At 45.2% G+C, this 22,333-nt stretch overlaps 1 protein-coding gene and 1 pseudogene across 2 annotated transcripts; one reads left to right on the plus strand and one right to left on the minus strand.

The window, feature by feature from the left end:
• The first annotated feature begins 436 nt into the window (after positions 1–436).
• Positions 437–713, plus strand: LOC132672476 (late cornified envelope protein 3A-like; annotated as a pseudogene).
• Positions 714–9,096: 8,383 nt separating this feature from the next.
• Positions 9,097–21,892, minus strand: LOC144617066 (late cornified envelope protein 3A-like). 2 transcript variants are annotated; one of them, XM_078450601.2, is made up of 4 exons: positions 21,547–21,892; positions 11,044–11,101; positions 10,062–10,263; positions 9,097–9,668 (listed from the first exon to the last, which is right to left on the minus strand). In XM_078450601.2, exon 4 carries the CDS (start codon positions 9,649–9,651, stop codon positions 9,361–9,363), a length of 291 nt encoding a protein of 96 aa, XP_078306727.1. In that variant the 5' UTR covers positions 9,652–9,668; positions 10,062–10,263; positions 11,044–11,101; positions 21,547–21,892; the 3' UTR covers positions 9,097–9,360. The 2 variants fall into 2 exon arrangements, 1 of the variants encoding a protein (XP_078306727.1); XR_013557083.2 differs by lacking the exons at positions 9,097–9,668; positions 10,062–10,263; positions 11,044–11,101 and adding an exon at positions 19,548–19,847.
• Between the last annotated feature and the right edge of the window lie 441 nt (positions 21,893–22,333).

Here is a 22,333-nt window from a genome sequence, read left to right on the forward strand (position 1 = left end):
GGGCTCTGTGACTCATTTGACCTCAGGGCCTCTCCTTCCTTGTTTTTCCAGACGCTTCCTCCCCGCCTGCTCACCCCTGGGTGGTTTACATCCTCAGGTGCAGAGACGAGGGGCAGTGTTGCAGTGCGCACCGAATGCCCACAGGGGGGCGTGTTCACTGCGTCTGCGGGACAGGCCCGCTTTGGGGGCGTCGTGGGGGAGAGAGGACGTGCAGGTTGGGGAGACTCCTGCACAGAGCAGGGGGCAGGACAGCATACCCCCAACCCCCGGCGCTACTCCAGAGAGTTTCCGGTGCCCGCCTGCTCTCGGCTTGGGGAACAGTGGACCAGAGAAGAAGGATCCACAGATGAACGAGGAAACAAGGCCCGAAGCCTCTGCACTGACACACACTTGGTTTGGGTTGTGGTTTGCTCAGGCTCCCTGCCCTCCTGCCGCAATGTCCTGCGGGCAGAGCCAGCAGCAGTGCTGGCCCCCTCCCAAGTGCCCCCCGAAAAGCCCAGCACAGTGCTCGCCCCCAGCCCCCCCCCCCCAACTGTGCTCCAGTCTCCGAGGGCGTCTGTGGCCGCAGCTCCGGAGGTGGCTGCTGCCTGGGTCACCGCAGGCGCCACGGATCCCGCAGATGCCGGCGCCACAGCTCCAACTCCTGTGACGGTGGCGGTGGGCTGCAGTCCGGGGGTTCCTGGTGTGGCCATGGCTCTGGGGGCGGCTGCTGACCCTGGTCATGAGATTAAGTAAAAGCATTTGGGGGGAAAAAATTCCAAAATGACTGAAAGCCACCTGAGGGGGTGCATCTTCTTCCTGTCCCCTCTCTCTGGCAGAGATACTCCTTAGATTTCAGAGTATTCCCCCAGAGGGTGTATCTCCAGACCTCCAGAGGGAGGTCTCCAGGAGGTCAAAGCTTCCCCTCTCCTTTATGTCCCTGTGAAAAAACAAAGCTTCTCATTAGCATTGCAACCTTTGTCTAACATGTCCAAGTCTTTGCCCCAACAGGCCTTCTCCTGTCTCAGGAACAGAAACATAGCCATTCATACCCACCTCCCCAGCTCACAAGAACCTTTGGGGGTTTGTGCATTACATAGAAGGGGGTTAGGCAGAGGTATTGGTGAAGACAGATTGGTGAAAGCCTGGAGTTTTCCTGTGTGAAATGAGGTGAGATCTAATGTGATGTTGGGAGGCCCAGGGTCTGCTTACCGAGTTCCTATAAGAACATGGTTCTGAGCTCCCTGACTGAATGACGGGGTGAGAGGGACAGGGAATCAGAAGTGGGCAAAGAAGAATAAGACCAAAGTGGATGGTGGAGGAGAGCATTAAGCCACCCATCAAATGAAGACCAAGAAAGGAGAGGTTGCAGTGTATAAAAAGTGAAGAATTTGAAATGGGGGACAGGGGAAAAGACTGCCAAGGGAGGGGTTCTAAGGGTGTGGGCCTGGCAGATGCATGATGGAGAGCCTGGGTCGATGGGGAGGAGCACTGTGAAGAAGAGGAGGAAGTGGGGGCAGCAAAGATGTCCCATGACTGCAGGGTCCTGCTCGTATCAGGGTCAAAACACACGAGGCCTACTTCCATCATGATTCCTGATGTTTTACCTGACTCAGTTTCCAAAGACTCCCTTTGAATGGAGGAAAACCTACTTCTTCACCCTCCTCTGGTCCTGTGGTCCCCATCACATGCAGCATAGGGCTGTTCTCTGGGCAGCAGAAGAGAAGGGAAAAACCCAGGTTGTCTGGGAAGGGGAAGGTGGGTAGTGGAGCGGTACAAATGCAGCCCACAGTCAGATAGTGTTCAAGTGGAGAATCTTTATGATTCCACAAGGCCAGAGACAGTGGCATAAGTTGGGATAACACAGACCTCTGGAGAGCAAAAGGAATGAGCTTCATGGGCCAGTTCAGACCCTTAAGGGTGCCATCGTGAAAGCTCAACCCCAGATGTGGCAGAGAGGAAGAGGAAGAGAAGCTCCAGACTGGGACAGGCATGTGCTTCCTTGTTTCCTCCAACTCTGATGCTCTGTGGTCCTCATGACACAGGAGAATAGCCCCTCCCCCTGCAGGGCCACAGCAGCAACTGTGGCCTCCAGAATGCTCTTATGGTGCTGTCAGTAGCATTTGTGGGTCTCATAGTGGCTCAGGGAGCAGCTTCCCCTAGAACTGGAATCACAACAGAAAGAGAGGTAGAGCCAGACTTCTAAAGGATATTTGAGGTTAGGCAGTTGGGACAGGCTGACACTGCTATTGATTTATCCTGACAGGACTTCTCAGTCCAGTAATACTGGAGGAAATAAAGAATAAAGTAATCCATTACCTCACGTTGATACAGGAGTATAAATGTAAAAATTACTATAAACCCTGTCCTGTTGCCCCTTTACCACTATTGCAGATCCTGACCCTATGACCCTCAGCCCACAGTTTAGGTCATCTACAGGCAGCAGGGAAATAGAAAGGGTGTCAGGCAGAAATGACCTGGCTCAATATGATTACTGATCAATCCCAAAATTTTCTTTCTTACTTCTTTGATTTAGGCAGGAAAAAAGGTGCTGAGACATGGAGAGTGGTGACAGTGATAAGTTATAATCTGAGTAGCAGATCTTTAGGTCCAGGCCTTCAACATTTCCTCATTAGATGGCCAGATGTTTTTCTGATAGCAGGGAAGTCCCTCCATGGCCCAAAAATATCTGGCCCTGACCCTCAGGACTTTTGAAGGCTAGTTTTTCATTCATTCATTCATTCATTCATTCATTCAACATGAATTGAGTGCACACTTCAGAAATGTATACAACAGTTCCCACTCTTGAGAATCTTACAGTGCAGCAGGCATAGTGCAGAGTGATGAGTAACAAAGTTATTATGAGCTAGAATGATACCTGCTATAATGTAAGTGTGTAGGAATTCCAGAGGACTTATGTCATAGCCTTTGGTATCAATTTCCCGTTGCCCTGACAGGAGTGAGGTGTCCAGACATTGTAACTAGTCTCACTTGTGGGTGGTGGGTGAGGTCTTTGGCCTTCAAAATGGCTTTTGACTGAGCCACCCAGGCTCCGACTTCAGCTCAGGTCACGATCTCATGGTCCGTGAGTTCGAGCCCCGCATCGGGCTCTGGGCTGATGGCTCAGAGCCTGGAGCCTGCTTCCGATTCTGTGTCTCCCTCTCTCTCTGCCCCTCCCCCGTTCATGCTCTGTCTCTCTCTGTCTCAAAAATAAATAAACGTTAAAAAAAATAAAATAAAACAAAATGGCTTTTGAATAGGAGGCAGAAGCTGAGATGTCCTGTGGTGGTCCCGTTAAGGTTGTTTAAAAGAACACAGGGGACCCAAGAGCCAGGAATGCCTGGGCAGGAAGTTTCTTGGAAGAAGGAGGAAATAAAGCTGCCATCTGAGGGAAGTTGAATCTGAAAGGGGAGGAAACTAAGATAATGGGAGGCAGGACAATGTGCTAACTAAGAACATAGACATTGGAGTCAAAAATCCCATCCTTCCTCTTCTCTTTTAAATAGGAAGATAAAGCTAGAAACGTCTAAGAAAAAAAAACAAAGCTAAAACCACAACATTACAGGCAAAATGAACCAGAGATGTTGGAATTAAAAGCAGAGCCAGAGATTAGCAGTCTACACTTGGCAATGTGGCAAGACTCGCAAATCTAACTATGTTGTTTGTGCTATTGATCAAAGAGTCATGGGAGTGGTCAGAGATAGGGATGCTCATGTCCTATTGGCCAGAAAGCTTTGGGGGAAAAGGAAGATGAGATTTGAATAACAATTGGTGGAAATAATAATGATGTGATTGGTAATAGAAGTGGCTGATATCATTTTACTAGTGTTTCTGGTAGATATATATTAGTTTTGTAATATTTTCTCACTGTACTTTATTTTAGTTTCCTAGGATGAAATAATAATTTAACGTGACATAGGTAAAAACCTTTGATATCTTTGACAGGACGTTATCATTGCAATAATGATTCTAGGTACATCAGAGCTACAGGACCAGCCATCCTCTTCAAAACTTGAATATATTACAACCATGGCCAAAGCTAAGTCCTTTAAAAACACTGTGGGAACACAAGTTTACACTGGGGCTCCAGTAATAAGTAATGTGAACTGGAGAGAGGACGAGGATAGTGTTCAGTACCCCCATATGATAGTTTTTTTAACTTTTCCCAAAATTCTTTGGCATGTATCTCATTGAGAGATGGGGACTGTATTCTCCCCTTTTGAATCTAAGCAGGCTTGTGATTGCTTTAACCTACCAAATATGGTAGAAATGATGCCATGTGACTTCTGCATGACAAAAGGTCATGCAGATCTCATCTGGTGCTCTTGGGAGGCTCTCCCTGGGAGGTGTCCCTGGGGAACACCAGGTATCTTGTAAGAAGTCTCAGGACAACCCTATAATGTCAGAGAGGCCATGTATAGGTGCCAGCTGTAGATCCCCCAGCTGACAGCCAGAATCAATAGCCAGCCATCTGAGTGAGCCTTCTTGGGTGTCCAGCCCAGTCAAACCTTCAGGTGACCACAGTTCCAGTCGACATCTAACTATAAATACTTGAAAGACTCAAAAGAGAATTGCCCAGCTGACCCCTTCCTGAATTCTTGACCCACAAAACTGTTAGAAAACTGCAGTAGTTGTTTCACACCACTAAAGTTTGAGGTGGTTTGTGATGCAACAATAGTAAGCAGGGCCCCCACTAACCTTTTTCCATTAATGACTTGTCTTTCTCCCTCTAGTATTGTTGGCTCTGCTGAGGGGCCCATTGTCACTAGATGCCCTTGTTAACTCCCACACAATTCAACATCTTCATGCCTCAGATTTTGCCAAGGCTGAGTTTATCCCACCTATGCTGGTGCCCAGCACACACCAGATGAGAACCCAGCTTGTCCATTTCGTCAACTGTAACAAAATGCTAGCAACACAGATTGGTTTCTCATAGTTCTGGAGGCTGGGAAGTGCAAGGCCAAGGCACCAACAGACTGTCTGGTGGGCACCCACTTTCTAGATGGCCATTTTTTTCTGCAACCTCACATGGATGAAGATATGGGGTCTCTTTTATAAGGGCACTAATCCCATGGGACTTCATCACCTCCCAAATGCTCCACCACCTAACACCATCACTCTGGGGGTTAGGACTTCAAAATATGAATTTAGGGGATGCCGGAGTTCAGCTCCAGCAGGTCCAGAGTTCCCGAAGGATGAACAGCATCAGTGAAAAAGTGAAAATAAAACAAAACTAAAATAAAAAACTAAAATAAAAACTACAATAAAAAGCTAAAATAAAAGCAAAAAATAAAAATGGACACAGACAACAGCAGTGTGTTGAACTGGCTGATTTATTCCAGTAAACGTGGCATTATATATGCTAGTGATTTCCTTGTAGCATAAGTCATCTATGTTTTTCTAACATTACCTAATTTTGAAAATGTTCCTATGTATAAACAACCTTTAAGAAATAACATGGTGATTTTCCCCTAACTTTCCTGCATACCCTTTGATTATAGATCAATTTCTTACATTATTCCATTATGCATCTGCGTTTATCTATAATCTACAAAGCATTTGCTTTGCTGTTCTTGTGAAAGACCCTCCATTTCCTAACACCTCAAGTGGAACAGTTACAGGGACATGACCTCCTAACCACATGAGGCCAGAAGAACAATGTGTTTGCCTTGGTCCAAGGTGCCAGAAAGGGGCTGAAAAAGCCTTAGAAACTCATGCCTCATACATTCTCAGAGAGACAAGGCACCTAGGAACTAATGAACCATTCTGTACCTTAACCAACTAGGTTCAGTCATCATCTGGAATGCCTCCGGGGGCCAGGTGGGCCTAGGGGTTGAAGTCACCTGTGCCCAGAGATAGACTCCTTAGTTGCCGGAGTGGGGCTTTCAAATCCATATGTCTTTCCTTTACAGGCCCTCTTTGCTGGCAAATGTATAAGGCTATCCTTCCTGTAAGTGGAGTCTCCTTAGGGGATGGCAAGGGCTAAACGTAAGGCTGCACAATTTCTGGTGGAACTTTATTTTCTTCCCTAATAGTTCTTTTCCCAGGGGGCCTGCCGAGGGCAATTCCCCAACAGACAATACCCCAGGTACTTTAATAAGGCCAAATTACCTAAAAGTGGGAGTACAAGAAGCTTCACTGTCGGTGGGCCGCCCCGCAGTCACCAATCCGTCCAAAGCCCGGGCCCTGCCACTCGGGCTGGGATAGCTGGGCTTCCAGCAGGGGGAGACATAAATATTGAGACCATAGCACACTGGATGCACACCAAGAAAATCAGTCCCTACCTGCAAAGTCCCCACTTGTGTGTCTGCTCCAAGTGAGTAGCAACTTCGTCTGGTTCCCATTGTATCCCCACTGCCTAGAATGGCAGGTGGCACGCAACACATGCTTAGTAAGTATTTGTGTTATGAATAACTGAAAAAATGAATTGATGGTCCCAGGATGGCTTGATACAACCCTAACCAAGTATAAAGAATGGATTTTTCCTCCAGCTACTGGAGACAATGTTGAGTGTTGGAACCATGCCTAATTACATCTGACTTCCTGTGACTGCTCTAGTGTCTCATGTCTGAACTATATTCATTGATCCTGCTTCTTTCTTTCTTCAACCAGATTAGATATACCAACAGCAGGAATCCTTGGAAGCTTCTGAATTTCAGACTTTGTTCTTTCATTCTTCATAATAAATGCCAATAAACACTAACATTTAAGTAATTTTCTGCATTATTTACATGCATTAACATAATCTAGTCACTACACAAAACACAATGTTATTATCCTCATTTTTTAGATGAGGACACTGACAGTCATTTGCTGAGCTCTTAAGTTGCATAGCTGGGATTTGAATTTAAGCACTCTGTATTCTTATTACACTGCTCCCCAGTTGATGTGCAGCTAGAATTTTTTTCATGTTATTTAAATCCAAGTTAGTTAACATACAGTGTAACTATGGTTTCAGGAGTAGAATTTAGTGATTCATCACTTACATATTACACCCAGTGCTCATCACAAGTGCCCTCCTTAATCCCCATCACCCATTTAGCCCATCCCCCCTTCCAATTCCCCTCCATGAATCCTCAAGTTTGTTCTCTATATTTAAGACTCTCTTATGGTTTGCATACCACTCTGTATTTATGTGATTTTTCCTGCCCTTCCCCTATTTTCATCTGTTTTGTTTCTTAAATTCCACATATGAGTGAAATCATATGATATTTGTCTTTCTCTGACTTACTTCACTTAGCATAATACCCTCTAGTTCCATCCATGTTATTGCAAATGGCAAGATTTCATTCTTTCTTTTTGACTGCCAAGCAATATACCACATCTTCTTTATCCATTCATTAGTTGATGGACATTTTGGCTCTTTCCATAATTTGGCTATTATTGATAGCACTACTATAAACATTGGGGTGCATGTGTCCCTTCGAATCAGCATTTTTGTAGCCTTTGGGTAAATACCTACTACTGCAATTGCTGGGTCATAGGGTAGCTCTATTTTTAACTTTTTGAGGAACCTCTATACTGTTTTCCAGAGTGGCTGCACCAGTTTGCATTCCCACCAACAGTGCAAGAGGGTCCCCCTTTCTCCACCTCCTCAACAACATCTCTTGTTTCCTGAGTTTGTTTTATGCAGCTAGAATTTGATCGATGAATCTCATATGCTAGCCACCTGAAATGTACATGGCCCCTGTGGATTTGAGGCCAAGCAGAACAGACTGATCAATGTTCGTGGCTTTGCGCAAACATAGTTGAATGTGGTGGCTTGCATGTTTCAACAGCAGGCAGCAAATCCTCTGCACCGAGCTTATGCGTCCTTTTTCCTTTTTTCTGTTGTGTATTTTAACTCTTACATTTAAAGAATATCTCTCAAGAATGTTTCAAATATCCAAGATCGAGTAGCCAATCACGTTCATTTCAAACTCTGCTTGAATGTAGGCCCCATGTCTGTGGCCACTTCCTCGAGGAGTTCTAAGCAAGTGTAAGCAAGTTGAGTGATTGGACTGACAGAACAGATTTGGGTTCATTTTGACACTTTTTATTTCAGTTTCTTAAGAAATTATATGTCCAAGAATATTGTAGCAAAACTAATTTTCAGATTACTACTTTTAAAAAATGAAATGACAAAAGTATACTTAATCCAGTTGAATTCCCAAAATATCACACAGATCTTGTGCTTTGTCTATAATTTCCAAGCTCTAACTCTGATTTCTCTCAAATATTTCAACTCTGCCTGTAGCCATAGTTACATAATGTCTTTTCATCTTTCTGAAATCATTTCAAGAGCCATCCTGGCTTGGGTGTAACAGACCCCCATTGTTTTGTACCATCTATTTCAAAAATCTAGTGATACAAGTGAAACAACAAATTTGGTTCTCATCAAGAATGACAAAGTCAGTTTGGCATACAGATAAATGTTCCCCTATTCCAAAGTTGGGGCGGGATCTCCCCCACTTGGGACCCCATGTAACTGTAGCATTGCCATGTCTCCTTGATACGTTGACTTTGAAAAGTGGCATTCAACGGCCAAAAAATAATGAAAATGAGTTTCATCCTACCTGAGATCTCTTGAAAGAAATTTATAGGTGTCCAATCTGTAACTCCCTGAGACATTTCTCATGTTCTGTTTTTTTTCTCAGTTTTCTCAGAGCTCAGAGCCCCTCACACACTGAATGCACCAGGCACTCTCTCAGGGAACGCTCAACTCAGATTTATTTGGGATTTATTAACTTTGCAGCTCACCCCTCTTTCTCAAACCCATCATTTTTAGGTTAACTTGATCTTCCTCCCTCAGATCTTCCTTTCTGCCTCCTCTTTGGTTTCATTTTTCTCAATTTCTGATCCACTCTACTACCCTCAACAGAAATGTGGATTCCAGCATCAGATGGTCTCTTCCCACCATATCACATAAGCACAGTCAGGCCTTGGCTAGCAGACCGTGTCCACACTTCCACCCTGAAGTTCTCAGGGTCCCTCTGTATGAGAAACATACGAGCCCTTAATGTCTTAGTCCCATGCCAGGATTAGTCCTCGTGCTGGCATGCTGGACCCGCAGGAGTTCAGGGAGGGGACCCACTAAGTATCCTGGAACAATGCAGTCAAAGGACAAGTGAGAGACAGTTGATGTAACAAGAAGCTTTATTTTTCTACCTTGTCAGACAGAGGTGATAATGCTATGAAGCACCATGTGGGCTCCTGGAAAAGACATCTACAGAACCCTCTGGGGAGAGCTCACCACTTCCCCATCTCCATGAACAGATCATGTGCTCAGCCAGGAAAGGGAGATTAGGGGATGTTGGAAAGTCTGCATCACCAGGAGATTTCCCAGGCACTTTTGATTCTCATTCCCTCTAGGACCACTTGTCTCAGCATCAGGATCCCAAGTCAGCAACCACCCACAGAGCCATGGCCACACCCAGAGACCCCGGACTGCAGCGCACTGCCACCATCACAGGAGTCAGAGCTGTGGCGCCGGCCTCCATGGGATCCGTGGCACCTGCGGTGGCTCAGGCAGCAGTCACCCCCGGAGCTGGGGTCACAGCTGGCCCCGGAGCCTGGAGCACAGCTGGAGGAGGCTGGGGGCAAGCACTGTGCTGGGCTCTTCGGGGGGCACTTGGGCGATGGGGGGCACTTGGAAGGAGGCTGGCACTGCTGCTGGCTCTGCTGGAAGGACATCGCGGCAGGAGGTTGATCTGGAACAAATAAAAGAAACATTTTTTTATGTGAACACAGAAGCTTCAGACAAAAGTCCCTTCCCTCTGGGTTTTGTCAAACACTTGTCCCCATGACCAAGCTGCTTCCTAAACCAAGCTGTGTGGGACGGACATGGGGACACGGAGTGGACATGCACACTAAGACACCAGATGGGTCTGTGTGCACCCCTGACCACATACTCAGAATAAGAATGGAAGGAATCCTGAAGACCTGAGACTTTGAGGGTTCACAGCCCCCTGACAGGTGCCTCAGTAGCTCTTTCCTCACCACCACCCCCTCCCCCACTGGTGCCGCTGTCTGGGTCCCCTCCTGCTGGTTCTGATCACATCTGGACTTGTCTTCCCCAAGCTCCCAGCTGAGGGGACACTCACCAGATACAGAGGAGGCAGGATAAAGCTGTTCCTGAGGATGCTGCGGGTGAGGAGCCCAAGGTAGGAGCACTTTTATCCTGTGGCTGGGTTTGTCGTGCAGGCTGGAGCCATCTGCTGCTTTCACAACCCAGAGAGGGGACAGCCTGGCACACTCCTAGGACTGTCCTTGCATTCGTCACCTTCCTGTGACTTAGCAGGACATCTGATAAGGGAAACAGGAAATTTGCACACTGTCTACCTTCATGCCACCTGCATCATTCATTCAGCTCACATTTCTTAACACCAGGCTCTGCTCAAGGACTTTGCAGGAAACCAGGCATACATGGATGAATATCACACTTGTCTGTTCTTGGGTAGCTCACAGTCTTTCAGGAGAGAGCGACAGAACTATTAATACAAACACATTCAAAAATATGGAGTCAAACATCACATGCTAAATGCTGTAATGCAACTGTGCATAACATCTTCAGTCGTGAGGTCACTGTCTTTGGTGTCAGCCTTCCTTCACCCTGCACACAGCCCAGCACTCTGGTACATGCACAGAGAATTGCTTACTGTCTCCTGAGCTCCCAGAGTGAGATGAGGAGGTACAACAATGGAAGAATAGAGCTGAGACCCTGTCTGGGCTGACTGGGGCCTCAAAGAAGATTCATGGCACCCAGGGACTGAACTGGGATTCCTGGGAAAGAGAGCAGGAGGGCTGAGCTAATGTCCTAACATGGAGGACAAACCAATGTTCAAATCTCTTGCAGAAATGAACACTTATTTTACATATTTTATGACTCTCCAGAAGCAAGGACAGAGGCCTGTTTTGGCCAAATGGGTGAAATCTTGAGTCCTTTGGGGCAACAGTTGAAAAGTAACCCCAACAATTTTTTTGTAAAGTTCCAAATTCAAAGCATTCAAAAACTATCATTGGCTGTTTCTCTATTCTTGAAATACAAGTCACCTTCTGCTGGGTTTCCCTCAACTCCATCCCTACCTGGTTTAGGGTGGGGCCACAGAGAGGAATTCGTGAAACCCAGGAGTCACAGGGGTCCCTGCAAAGAGAGAGGTGATAAAGCTGATGATTGAGGGCAGATGTGGCTGATGGAAGGGACTAGAATGTTATGTTCATTAAGAGCATTGATTATAGAGTTAGATATCCATGGCTTTGTTTCCTTGGGTTTTTTTAAGCAATGGCTGTCTTAAGGTAGAGCTGTTTAGGGAGGGAAAAGGCTACAATGTTATCAAGGCAAAATGGACCATAGATTTTCAGAGTTGAAATAGAGATAGAAACAAGAAACTAACCTACATGTAATGAATGATGTGTCAGTAAATCACTCACTCTGTGTGTTTCTGGGTTTCAGGTTTTAGGAGTAGTTCAGAGGAGGAGGTGATTCATCTAGGCTGGAGTAGTCAGGGAAAATTTAGCTGAAAGGTGAGTTATCATTGGTAGAAGGTGAATAACAATTGGTACCTGTGGTAGTGTTATTATCTACACTTACCATGATGCAACTGATGTGAATAACTAACATTTGTAGAAATTGCATTCAAATCAGTTGTGTAGAATTGTCTCATTCATTTTATTATAACACTAGAGATTCTGGGATATAATTATGCATAAGAATAGACAGATGTTTTATATCACAGCTATAATTAAAAATAATAGCTGTGATAAAACATTATTAATAGTAAATGTGTTTGTTTACCTGCCACTGGAAGACCTGTGGTTGTGGCCACCCACTTTGAGATACTCAAACACAGCATAACAGGGAGCAAATGAGAGTACCTGCACAGCACTGGTGCAGGCATGGTTTTTCACTGGGACTTTGGAAGGAGCGAAGGAGAGAAATCCAAAAAGGCATGAGGGCAGAGGCCTATGTGTGCACTAGTAGGCTCCCCATCATAGTGAATAATTCATCCCTTGTTCTTACTTGACAATTGCCTGTGGTATGGAAGCAATAAGTCTCCACATGAACTTTTTTCCACCAGCAAAGCCAGTATGTTTAAGACTCGATATTTTTCCCAAGCTGAGGTCCTTCATTGTGTTAACCAAACGTACATCCCTGCCTCCCCAGTCCAAGAGTATGAGAAGCCAGCTAGACAGAGGGCTCCTTGTGCCTTATTCTACTGTGTTGCCAACAAACAAGGGGACTGTCTTTCTTGTTCTCCTTTATGTCTCAGGACCTACAGTGGTTTCTGCACATAGGAAATAAACATTTTCTGAATCAATGAATTATTGACTATTGAGTCCTGGACTGGGTGTTGGGGGCAGTCTTCTGATGAAAACTGGGCATCTCTCTACCCATTGAGCTCTCAGCTGTTGGGGTCCTCTCTTAGGGGCAGCATTGTAAACTGCATAACTTCTGGGTTTTTTTGTCCTGGTGTTGCAGGTCCAAACCTTATGGGTTTGTCCAACTCCTGTTTCTTCCCCCTCCTGAGTGGACTTATTGACTGCAGGAGTTCTTGGACACTTTGGCATTGAGAGCTTGAAACCAACGGGTACTTCTGAGGCTCCAACTATCATTCTACAGTACTTAGTGGATGTCAGGCTTTATTTTTTCAAAGGCTGAGTCCTATTTTTCTGGTAGTTGGTGTGCTACTAGGAATGTGGGCCAAGCTCCCAGCCACTTCTGTACAAGTGCGATAGTTCTGCCCAGATCTGTGTATTTTGTGATTCTGAGTCCACCAACCTCCCATCCTATGACTCTGATCTCTCAGTCAAGCCTATTCACCCTAAACACTTTTTTGGCATTTGTTACCTTTATATTTTTAATTTACATCCAAGTTAGTTAGTATATAGTGCAACAATGAATTCAGGAGTAGATTCCTTAATGTCCCTTACCCATCCCCCCTCCCACAACCCCTCCAGCAACCCTCTGTTTGTTCTCTGTATTTAAGAGTCTTTTATGTTTTGTTCCCCTTCCTGTTTTTATATTGTTTTTGCTTCCTTCCCTTATGTTCATCTGTTTTGTATCTTAAAGTTCTCATATGAGTGAAGTCATATGATATTTGTCTTTCTCTGACTGACTAATTTCACTTAGCATAATACCCTCTAGTTCCATCCACGTAGCTGCAAATGGAAAGATTTCATTCTTTTTGATTGCTGAGTAATACTCCATTGTATATGAGTATATACTCCACATTGTATATGAGTGTGTTTACTCCACATCTTCTTTATCCATTCATCCATTGATGGACATTTGGGCTCTTTCCATACTTTGACTATTGTTGATAGTCTGCTATAAACATTGGGGTGCATGTGTCTCTTCGAAACAACATACCTGTATCCCTTGGATAAATACATAGTAGTGCAATTGCTGGGTCCTAGGGTAGCTCTATTTTTAACTTTTTGAGGAACCTCCATACTGTTTTCCAGAGTGGGTGCACCAGTTTGCATTCCCACCAGCATTGCAAAAAAGATCCTCTTTCTCTGCATCTTTGCCAACATCTGTTGTTGCCTGAGTTGTTAACGTTAGCCATTCTGACAGGTGTGAGGTGGTATCCATTGTGGTTTTGATCTGTGTTTCCCTGATGATGAATGATGAACATTTTTTCATGTGTTGGTTGGCCATCTGGATGTCTTCTTTGGAGAAGTGTCTATTCATGTCTTTTGCCCATTTCTTCACCGGGTTATTTGTTTTTTCGGTGTTGAGTTTGATAAGTTCTTTGTAAATTTTAGACACTAACCCTTAACCTGATATGTCGTTTACAAATATCTTCTCCCATTCCATCAGTTGCCTTTTAGTTTTGCTGATTATTTCCTTTGCTGTGCAGAAGACTTTTATTTTGATGAGGTCCCAATAGTTCATTTTTGCTTTTGTTTCCCTTGCCTCCGGAGATGTGTTGAGTAAGAAGTTGCTGCGGCCAAGGTCGAAGAGGTTTTTTCCTGCTTTCTCAAGGATTTTGATGGCTTCATGTCTTAGATTTAGGTTTTTCATCCATTTTGAGTTTATTTTTGTGTATGGTGTAAGAAAGTGGTCCAGGTTCATTCTTCTGCATGTCACTGTCCAGTTTTCCCAGCACCATTTGCTGAAGAGACTGTCTTTATTCCATTGGATATTCTTTCTTGCTTTGTCAAAGATTAGTTGGCCATACATTTGTGGGTCCATTTCTGGGTTCTCTATTCTGTTCCATTGATCTGAGTGTCTGTTTTTGTGCCACACCCTGTACATTTTTTGAGGCATACTTTCATCATGACACCATATTGTTTTGGTCCCATAGGGAAGCAGTATCCAGGAATTTCTAAGGTTTTGAGGGGCAAGTAGTTCATGGTGATAGATCCAGACATAGAAGCTGTGGTTCCCACCTTAGAAAATTATGCTGAGCTGGAGAGTGGATCACACCTGGTCAGAGTATGTCTCAACAGCAAACTCCTTGGGAACGCTTTATTAAAATTAAATCCTGAAGACTAGAAACTTTGAGTCCTTGGATATTAAAGTGAAAATAAATAGCCAGTTTGATATTTTCTAAGAACAAAAAAACCTTTTTTTAAATTCAATGTACTCCCAAAGTGCTACACAGCATTACTGTTTTGCTCTCTATATCCTGCCCTGCACTGATTTCTCCCAAGATTTCAATTTTGATTTCATTCAGGTTCTGTGATGTTCCCTTGGCTTTTTCCAACCATTGGTTGGCTTTATCCAACCATTTGGATAGCTTGGTTGGAATGCTTTCTACTCCAGTATTTCAACAGTCTAAGAGAGTGAGACTAATCTCTAAGCAGGTGATCTCAACATAAGGGCAATTGAATTTCATATTAAAGTTTCAAGTATGGAAGAGTAAATTTTTTTTTAAGTTTTACTGAAATTATAACACATGGCTGGGCTTTTGCTCTGCAGATCTAAAAAAAATAATAATAAAACAAAAATAAAAACCAAACACAAACAAGCCAACATAAATGCTAAGTGAAAAAAGTCATTGTTTCAAAGATCCCATGAAAAGTCTCTGGCAAAGACCAAATGGCAAGGAGGTCCAGAGCATGACTTCTGCAGCCCATCAGCTACACCACCTACTGGCTGTGTGCCCTCCGTCCTGGTACAAAACTGGATTCTTAGTTTCCCCATTTATAATCTGGCTCTTAAGAGCACCTACCTTATGGGTTGTTTAGAAAACTAAATGAGCTCATGTAAGTCAGTTAGGGGTTCCATGCATATGACAGGCAACAGTAAGTTTCTCATCTAAGTCCCAGAATCACTTCTCACAACCCCTTACCCTTTTTCCTGTCTCCTAATCCACACTTTCACATTATCACACCTCCTAAGCTTTCATCTCCACCTCTCTCAAAACCATAACTTCTTAGATTCTTTCTAATTCTCTCTAATTCTCTCTCCCTCCTCTGTCATGTCACCTTTCTCTGGGATGTTTACTGAGCAGATGGAGTTGGCTGTCCTGATGCCATTCCTTCCTCTCCCTAGCTCTTTAACCTACCCTGATGATTTTCAACCTTGGCATTTTGACCCAGATAGTTCCCTGTGATGGGGCTGGGGACATTGTGAGGTGCTTCTGTGGCATGTGTAGCTGTAGCCTTGGCCTCCCCCACTGAATGCCAGTAGTCTGAGATGCTGCCACCTCGATATCTAGAAACAACCAAAACTGTCTCTCAATACTGACAAATGTCCCTAGAAGGAACAGATTCCCCCACATTGGCAACTGCCTATCTGCCTATTTTCTGGTAACTGCCTACTATGCATTCTGTTTTTTAATGGGGAAGCTAGAGACAGCACAGAAGTCAGGGAGCCCAATGTGAGGGGAACACCCATCCACCTCACCTTTTACTAATGGTTACAGGCTCAGTTGGACCCTCCTCTCACCCACTGCACCACACGACAGAATAAAAGACCCACAGTCTTCCATTTTCTCTAGTCTAGAACTATGATTCACCACCCTCTGTACGGCAGCACTGGGCCTGAGGAGCAGACAGAGGATGTACATCAGGTCACCTGGGGAGGGGCAGAGTGGAATAACAAAGGAACCACCCAGGGTAACAGGAACAGAACATTTATTTTTTCATGACCTCAGGCACAGGTGCTGACAATCACTGACAGGTGCAGCAGGAAGGGGGCTGTGCCATCCTGGACCAAGCAAGGAGAGCTGGGACCCTCCCCAAGGATACCCCCAGCTCAGCCTCGACAAGAGAGAATGGGGGGTGCAGGAAAGGCTCTGTACTCGTGGGATGGGAAGAATGGCTTTTTCTGGCTCTTTGGATTCCCATTTCCTCTAGGAGCTCTTGTCTCAGCATCAGGATCCCAAGTCAGCAGCCACCCACAGAGCCATGGCCACACCCAGAGCCCCCGGACTGCAGCACACTGTCACCATCACAGGAGTCAGAGCTGTGGCACCGGCATCCATGGGATCCGTGGCACCCACGGTGGCTCAGGCAGCAGCCCCCCATCCCCGGGAGCTGGGGTCACAGCTGCCCCCGGAGCCTGGAGCACAGCTGGAGAAGGCTGAGGGCAAGCACTGTGCTGGGCTCTTTGGGGGGCACTTGGGCAATGGGGGGCACTTGGAAGGAGGCTGGCACTGCTGCTGGCTCTGCTGGCAGGACATTGCGGCAGGAGGTTGATCTGGAACAAATAAAAGAAACATTTTTTTATGTGAACACAGAAGCTTCAGACAAAAGTCCCTTCCCTCTGGGTTTTGGCAAACACTTGTCCCCATGACCAAGCTGCTTCCTAAGCCAAGCTGTGTGGGACGGACGTGGGGACACGGAGTGGACACGCACACTAAGACACCAGATGGGTCTGTGTGCACCCCTGATCACATACTCAGAATAAGAATGGAAGGAATCCTGAAGACCTGTGGCTTTGAGGGTTCACAGCCCCCTGACAGGTGCCTCAGTGGCTCTTTCCTCACCACCACCCCCTCCCCCACTGGTGCCGCTGTCTGGGTCCCCTCCTGCTGGTTCTGATCACATCTGGGCTTGTCTTCCCAAAGCTCCCAGCTGAGGGGACACTCACCAGATACAGAGGAGGCAGGATAAACCTGTTCCTGAGGATGCTGCAGGTGAGGAGCCCAAGGTAGGAGCACTTTTATCCTGTGGCTGGGTTTGTCATGCAGGCTGGAGCCCTCTGCTGCTTTCACAACCAGGGGAGGGGACAGCCTGGCATGTTGGACTAGGCTTTCAGCCTTTTTCCTGGGCTCTTGCACAATGTCCAATTAACAAGGTTCAACCAGGAAGCTTGATGACTGCCCACATACATCCCCCTGGGAACTGCTGGGAACTTAACACTAGTCTTTCCTGCATTCCTTTCTGAACCCCTTCCTTCCTTCCTTCCTTCCTTCCTTCCTTCCTTCTACTCACATTACTTAGTTCAGATTCTGTCTCATGTACCCTCCTGGGAACAGGTATGGCTATGAAAGAATTTTCTTCTTGTATTCAGAAGTCTACCAAAATAGACACATAGATAGATGAAAAATTCATAACACAAATTCCAATGAATAAAATGTAATTTAATCTGCTCAGTTTCTCCAGGCTGCCCCTGTGACCATGACCTTCTCAAGTAATCCACTACTACCTCTTGAGCCCTTGGCTTTGAGATATGGGCAAGGGTGGGGGACTGGTGTTACAGCCCTCTCTGGGGAGCCCTCAGAAGACCTCATGGTACCCAGGGAGCAGCAGAGAATTTCACAAATGAAAGGAGCAGAGCCAAGTTAGGTGTTGATGCACAAATAAATAAATTGTTCAGAACCGAAAATGTTTACTTTCTTTTAGTGAAGTCATCTAAACTCAAAACTTCTCACATATTTGAATCTATTAGTCAAGGAAAGGTAATTAGGACTACACAAACTGTAATTATATATGATGCAAATAATTCTTACCATTAAAAGATATTATATCACGGATTTATATTTTCTACTGAGAAAAATGTTCATGGCCTTTTGTGAACTGGTAAAAAGCAGTACACACAATTAATTAAATGGTATTTCCAATGCAGTCTTTTGTATAGGGGATGTGTCTTATTTAAACCTATAGGACTGGTTTCTTGCCTTTAGAAGATTTCATTTTCCTCACTTCACTGTAAAACTTACCCACACTGAAGCAGGATCCCAGGAGTTGTTTCAACTCCCCACAGAGGAAGAACTGTGAAGGGGCCTTTGGAGTGTTAACTCAGGGTGGGGTGGGGGTGAGGGTGGGGCAGAATTGCACCCTCCTGACATTCTCTTGTCTTCTGGAGAGGCTCTGGACCCCCTGAGGCCAGGCTTTCAGCCTCATCCTCAATTCTGCTCAGAGGCCACTTCCCTCACTCCATGGGAACACGCAACTAGATACTGGATTGGAAAGAGCAAAATATGAGGGCAAAAAAAGGCATCATTTTCGTGAGGTCTCCAGTGAGGTTGCACAGAGAGGGGATAGAAAGTCATTTCCATTTTCATCAGCTTTGCTGGGCAGGTGACCCTTAGATAATGCCACAAAAATAAGGCTACTCTCCCTCCTGGTGCACCTGGGGGGGTCCTAGCTACAACTGGTGTCCTAGTGTAACTACTCAGTGGAGTCCTGGTTTGGCCAAAAATATCAAAAGATTGGCCTAATGGAAACGATGCTAACATCACACTTAGAGCCTCCTGAATATGCAGCCTGACCTTGGGGTGTGGCCAGGAGAAGGACATCACCCACTGTGTTTTTTCTCACCGACCTGATACTCCTAGTGCTAGCCCTCACCACTTTATCTCATTCAGTCATGAATTCCCCAGTTCCTACGTTTGATATACCTTGAATGAGCATGAGCTGTGGGTCAGGCACTCTGTGCCACACGGGGCATGCAGACAGAGGAGCGAGAACAGCCTGTCCTCACAGGATGGGCAATCCAGCAGAGAGGAGGAAGACAGATGGTGAATTACAGCTGTAGTGTCCATTAAGGAGAAATTGCAGGTGCTGGGGGCATGTAAAGGGAAGGCCTAATTGTAATGCCCAAAGTTCTAAAACCTCCCACAAAAGACCACCAGAGTCGTAAGTCAAAGCCAAGCGGCAAGGGTCGTTTATTGCAGGTTCGAACCTGGTCCTCTGCGCACTCGTCGCCGGTGACGCAAGAGGCCACGAATAGGGTTGGTATAGCGTTTTTATAGACAGAGACAAATAGCACAGGGGAGGTTTTTACTTGTGGCGAGAGGAAGAAAGGGGGAAGGGGGTAAGTGAGGAATGTGCTAAGCAAGCAGGTTTACAGAAGCGAGAAATGCCGGTTAGTTTGTATACAATCACTTATTTCATTACATATCAGACTACATTTAGGAAGTTTTACAGCCCATTCTACTACACAGCGGGTTACAGGAAAGGTCTCACAATGCTTGTAAAACAGACTTCTCAGCAATTGTATTTCTTATCAAAGATCCATAATAAGCAGAAAAGAGAACCTAGCTTTAAACTAAGGCAGGGCTGTCATTTGAATTCAAAGCTGTTCCTTTCATAATCTAGTCCAGGAGTTCAGATATCTGCAAAAAATGGATAGTTTAGCTTTGGCCAGGGGTTCAACAGAAGCAAGTACAAAGGCTCTTTTTGGTCTACATGTTTTTAATCTTGAGTCATTAGGCAATAAGGGTTGGAGGGTCACATCTGTCTTCATGGTAGAGTAAGTTGCAAAGTTTCTGAGTGGCTCTGAGCAGGGAGATTTTCCCCTCTTCCCTGGAAATGCAAGTGGACTTCTTCGTGGCTTCCGCTGGGCCCATCCCTGGTTTTCCTTGTCTTAGGGAAGAGGCTGTTTTAGTCCTGGAGTTGCTGCTCACTGATCTGAGGTCCACATCAATGAGGAAGAGGAGCTCCCTCTTCACAAGCCCTCACATGTCTCCCAGAGCAGCTGTTCCACAGGCCTGCAGAGCAAGCAATGTCCTTAATGGCAGAAGCACAGCAATGAGGCCACCACCAGGTGGCTCCTTCCTGGCCCAGAGGATAGCTCCCTGAGGGTCAGTGCTGACAGCAGCCCATCCCCAAGAGCCCAGCACCCTGGGGCATGGAGCTATCAGAAGGAACCCTGCTTATTTCTGCTGCATTGTCTCTTAACTGCACTCAGAAGAGGTAAACCTTGGTTCATCAAGAATAAGAAATGAAGCAAACACAAAACTCTTCTCCCTCATCTCAAGGACAGGACCACAAAAGGACAGAACTGTGTGAAGCCTCTTCCCAGGACAAATGGCTCAGAATCTCTCAGAAAAATGGGGTGAGGCAGTGTGAAAAACTACCACCTAATCTTCTAATTTGAGGATATTTGATCTTGGCTTATTCACATACCAACTTAGATGGGGTCTAGCATTTATGGCATGGAAAGTATCTCCTCACAACCACTGAACACATTCCATATGGATCCAGGCTCTAACGTGATGCCAGTTTGTGACTTTTCTTGGTATGAGAATTTCAACGCAAACCCCAACCCTGAAACCACAGCACCTCAATACTCGCAACTCCTAAAGAGATCCTGAAAGAGTCCCAGATGTCTTCCACATGTATTAAGACATTATAGAGGAAGCCCTGCCATTAACACCATCATGTGGAAGTAGAAAGCTAAGAATTTTATGGAAAATGTCAGAATAGAGGATGCTTTTCCTAGCAGAAGAGTGGGGAGGGGTGGCTCCTTAACTCCTCTGGGCAGGGTGGACTTTGAGGATGTGGGCAGGGTCAGGACAGGAGGAGCCAGGTGCACTGTGTGGTAATGAGAGCTGTGTGGTGACATAGGTGTCTCTATGACCATGTGACACATCCCTTTGGAGGTTCCAAGAAATTACATGGAGCCACTTAATGACTATTTAGACAGCAGGTTATTTCCAGCTACTGTGATTTGAGCAAATATATTTATTGTGATCTCATCTTTAACTCACAGGCTGAAAAAAGCTTATGTTTAGGTTGCACATTACATGAGCCATTCATAACTTGTAAAATTATGCCTCTTTTGTAGATGTAAAAAATTTTAGATGAGCCAGAAATTTTACAGTCTTGGAATAGTTGAGATACTGCTACATTCACATCAGACTAAAGAGAAAATAAAAACATATAATCATCTCAATAGATGCATAAAAACACTTGAAAATATCCATTACCAATTCATGATTAAAAAGAAAACTCTCAGAAAGGGGAACCTGGGTGGCTCAGTTGGTTAATCATCTGACTCTGGATTTTGGCTCAGGTCAGGTCTCATGGTTCATGAGCTCGAGCCCTGAGTGGTAATGCCACTCTGCCAGTGCAGAGCCTGCTTGTGATTCTCTATCTCTCCCTCTCTGCCCCTCCCCTGCTCATGCTCTCTCAGTCTCTCAAAATTAATAAATAAGCTTTAAAAAAAGCCTTCAGAAAGCAAATAAACCTAATAAAGAGCTCCTCAACCTAATAAAGGAGCATCCTCAACCTAATGAAGAGCTCTACCCCTAATACAATACTTAAGAGAATGAATGCTTTCCTCCTAAGATCAGGAGTAAGGCAAGGGTAGAAAGTTATGGAAAAGAACACAGGTCCAAAAGTAGACCCAGAATACATGATTAATTTATTTTGAGCAAAGGTACTGTCAATGAAAAATGAACAAACCTTTTTATTAATTGAAAGGGCGGGCCTACGGCGGCGGACTCCATCTTGTTCTGTGTCCTTCACCTTGACCACACCTCCTCCCCTTGAGTAACCGCCCCCCTCACCTGCCTAACAGGACTCGGACCCTTCCCCAGCCAATCAGCTGAGGCCATAGCCATTACCTCACCAACTGCCCCTAGGCCCCAATAAAACCTTTGTCCTTTTGAAACTCGCTCTCTCTCCCCCCAGCATCTGACCGCTGCATCGGTGCAGGTAGGGGATTGAGCTCGAGCTAGCTCGAATAAAGGCTCTTTTGCTTTTGCATCAGACTCGGCTCCCTGGTGGTCTTTGGGGATCACGAATTCTGGGCATAACATTAATAGCGCTTTATTTCATTTTAAAAGTAGGCTGCATGTCCAACATAGGGCTTGAACTCATGACCCTGAGATCAAGAGCCCCACACTCTACCAACTGAGCCAGCCAGGCACCCCTAAACAAACCTTTTAGAATTTCTTTTAAAAAAGGAAGAGTTTTATTCAAGTCTAGGTGAGAACAGCTGACCAGGATACACAATCTTCACAAAGAAGAGAGTGCTCCTGAGAAGTGTTTAACGAGGGGTTACATATGTTTTTTGTTACATCAAGAGTTACTAACCATCATGATGAAGGAAATTTCAGAAAATTACAAACTTTATCTTAAGCTTTTAGTATGTGCAAGCTTGCAGGCTTTGGAGGCATGGGAATTGAATATAAAGAGACTTTTACTCTTTAGTTTGAAATGTGTGCTTTAAGGTTATTTGTTTAAAAAG

This window comes from Panthera onca, chromosome C1 (assembly GCF_046562875.1).
Source record: "Panthera onca isolate mPanOnc1 chromosome C1, mPanOnc1 haplotype 2, whole genome shotgun sequence".
Lineage (NCBI taxonomy): Eukaryota > Metazoa > Chordata > Mammalia > Carnivora > Felidae > Panthera > Panthera onca.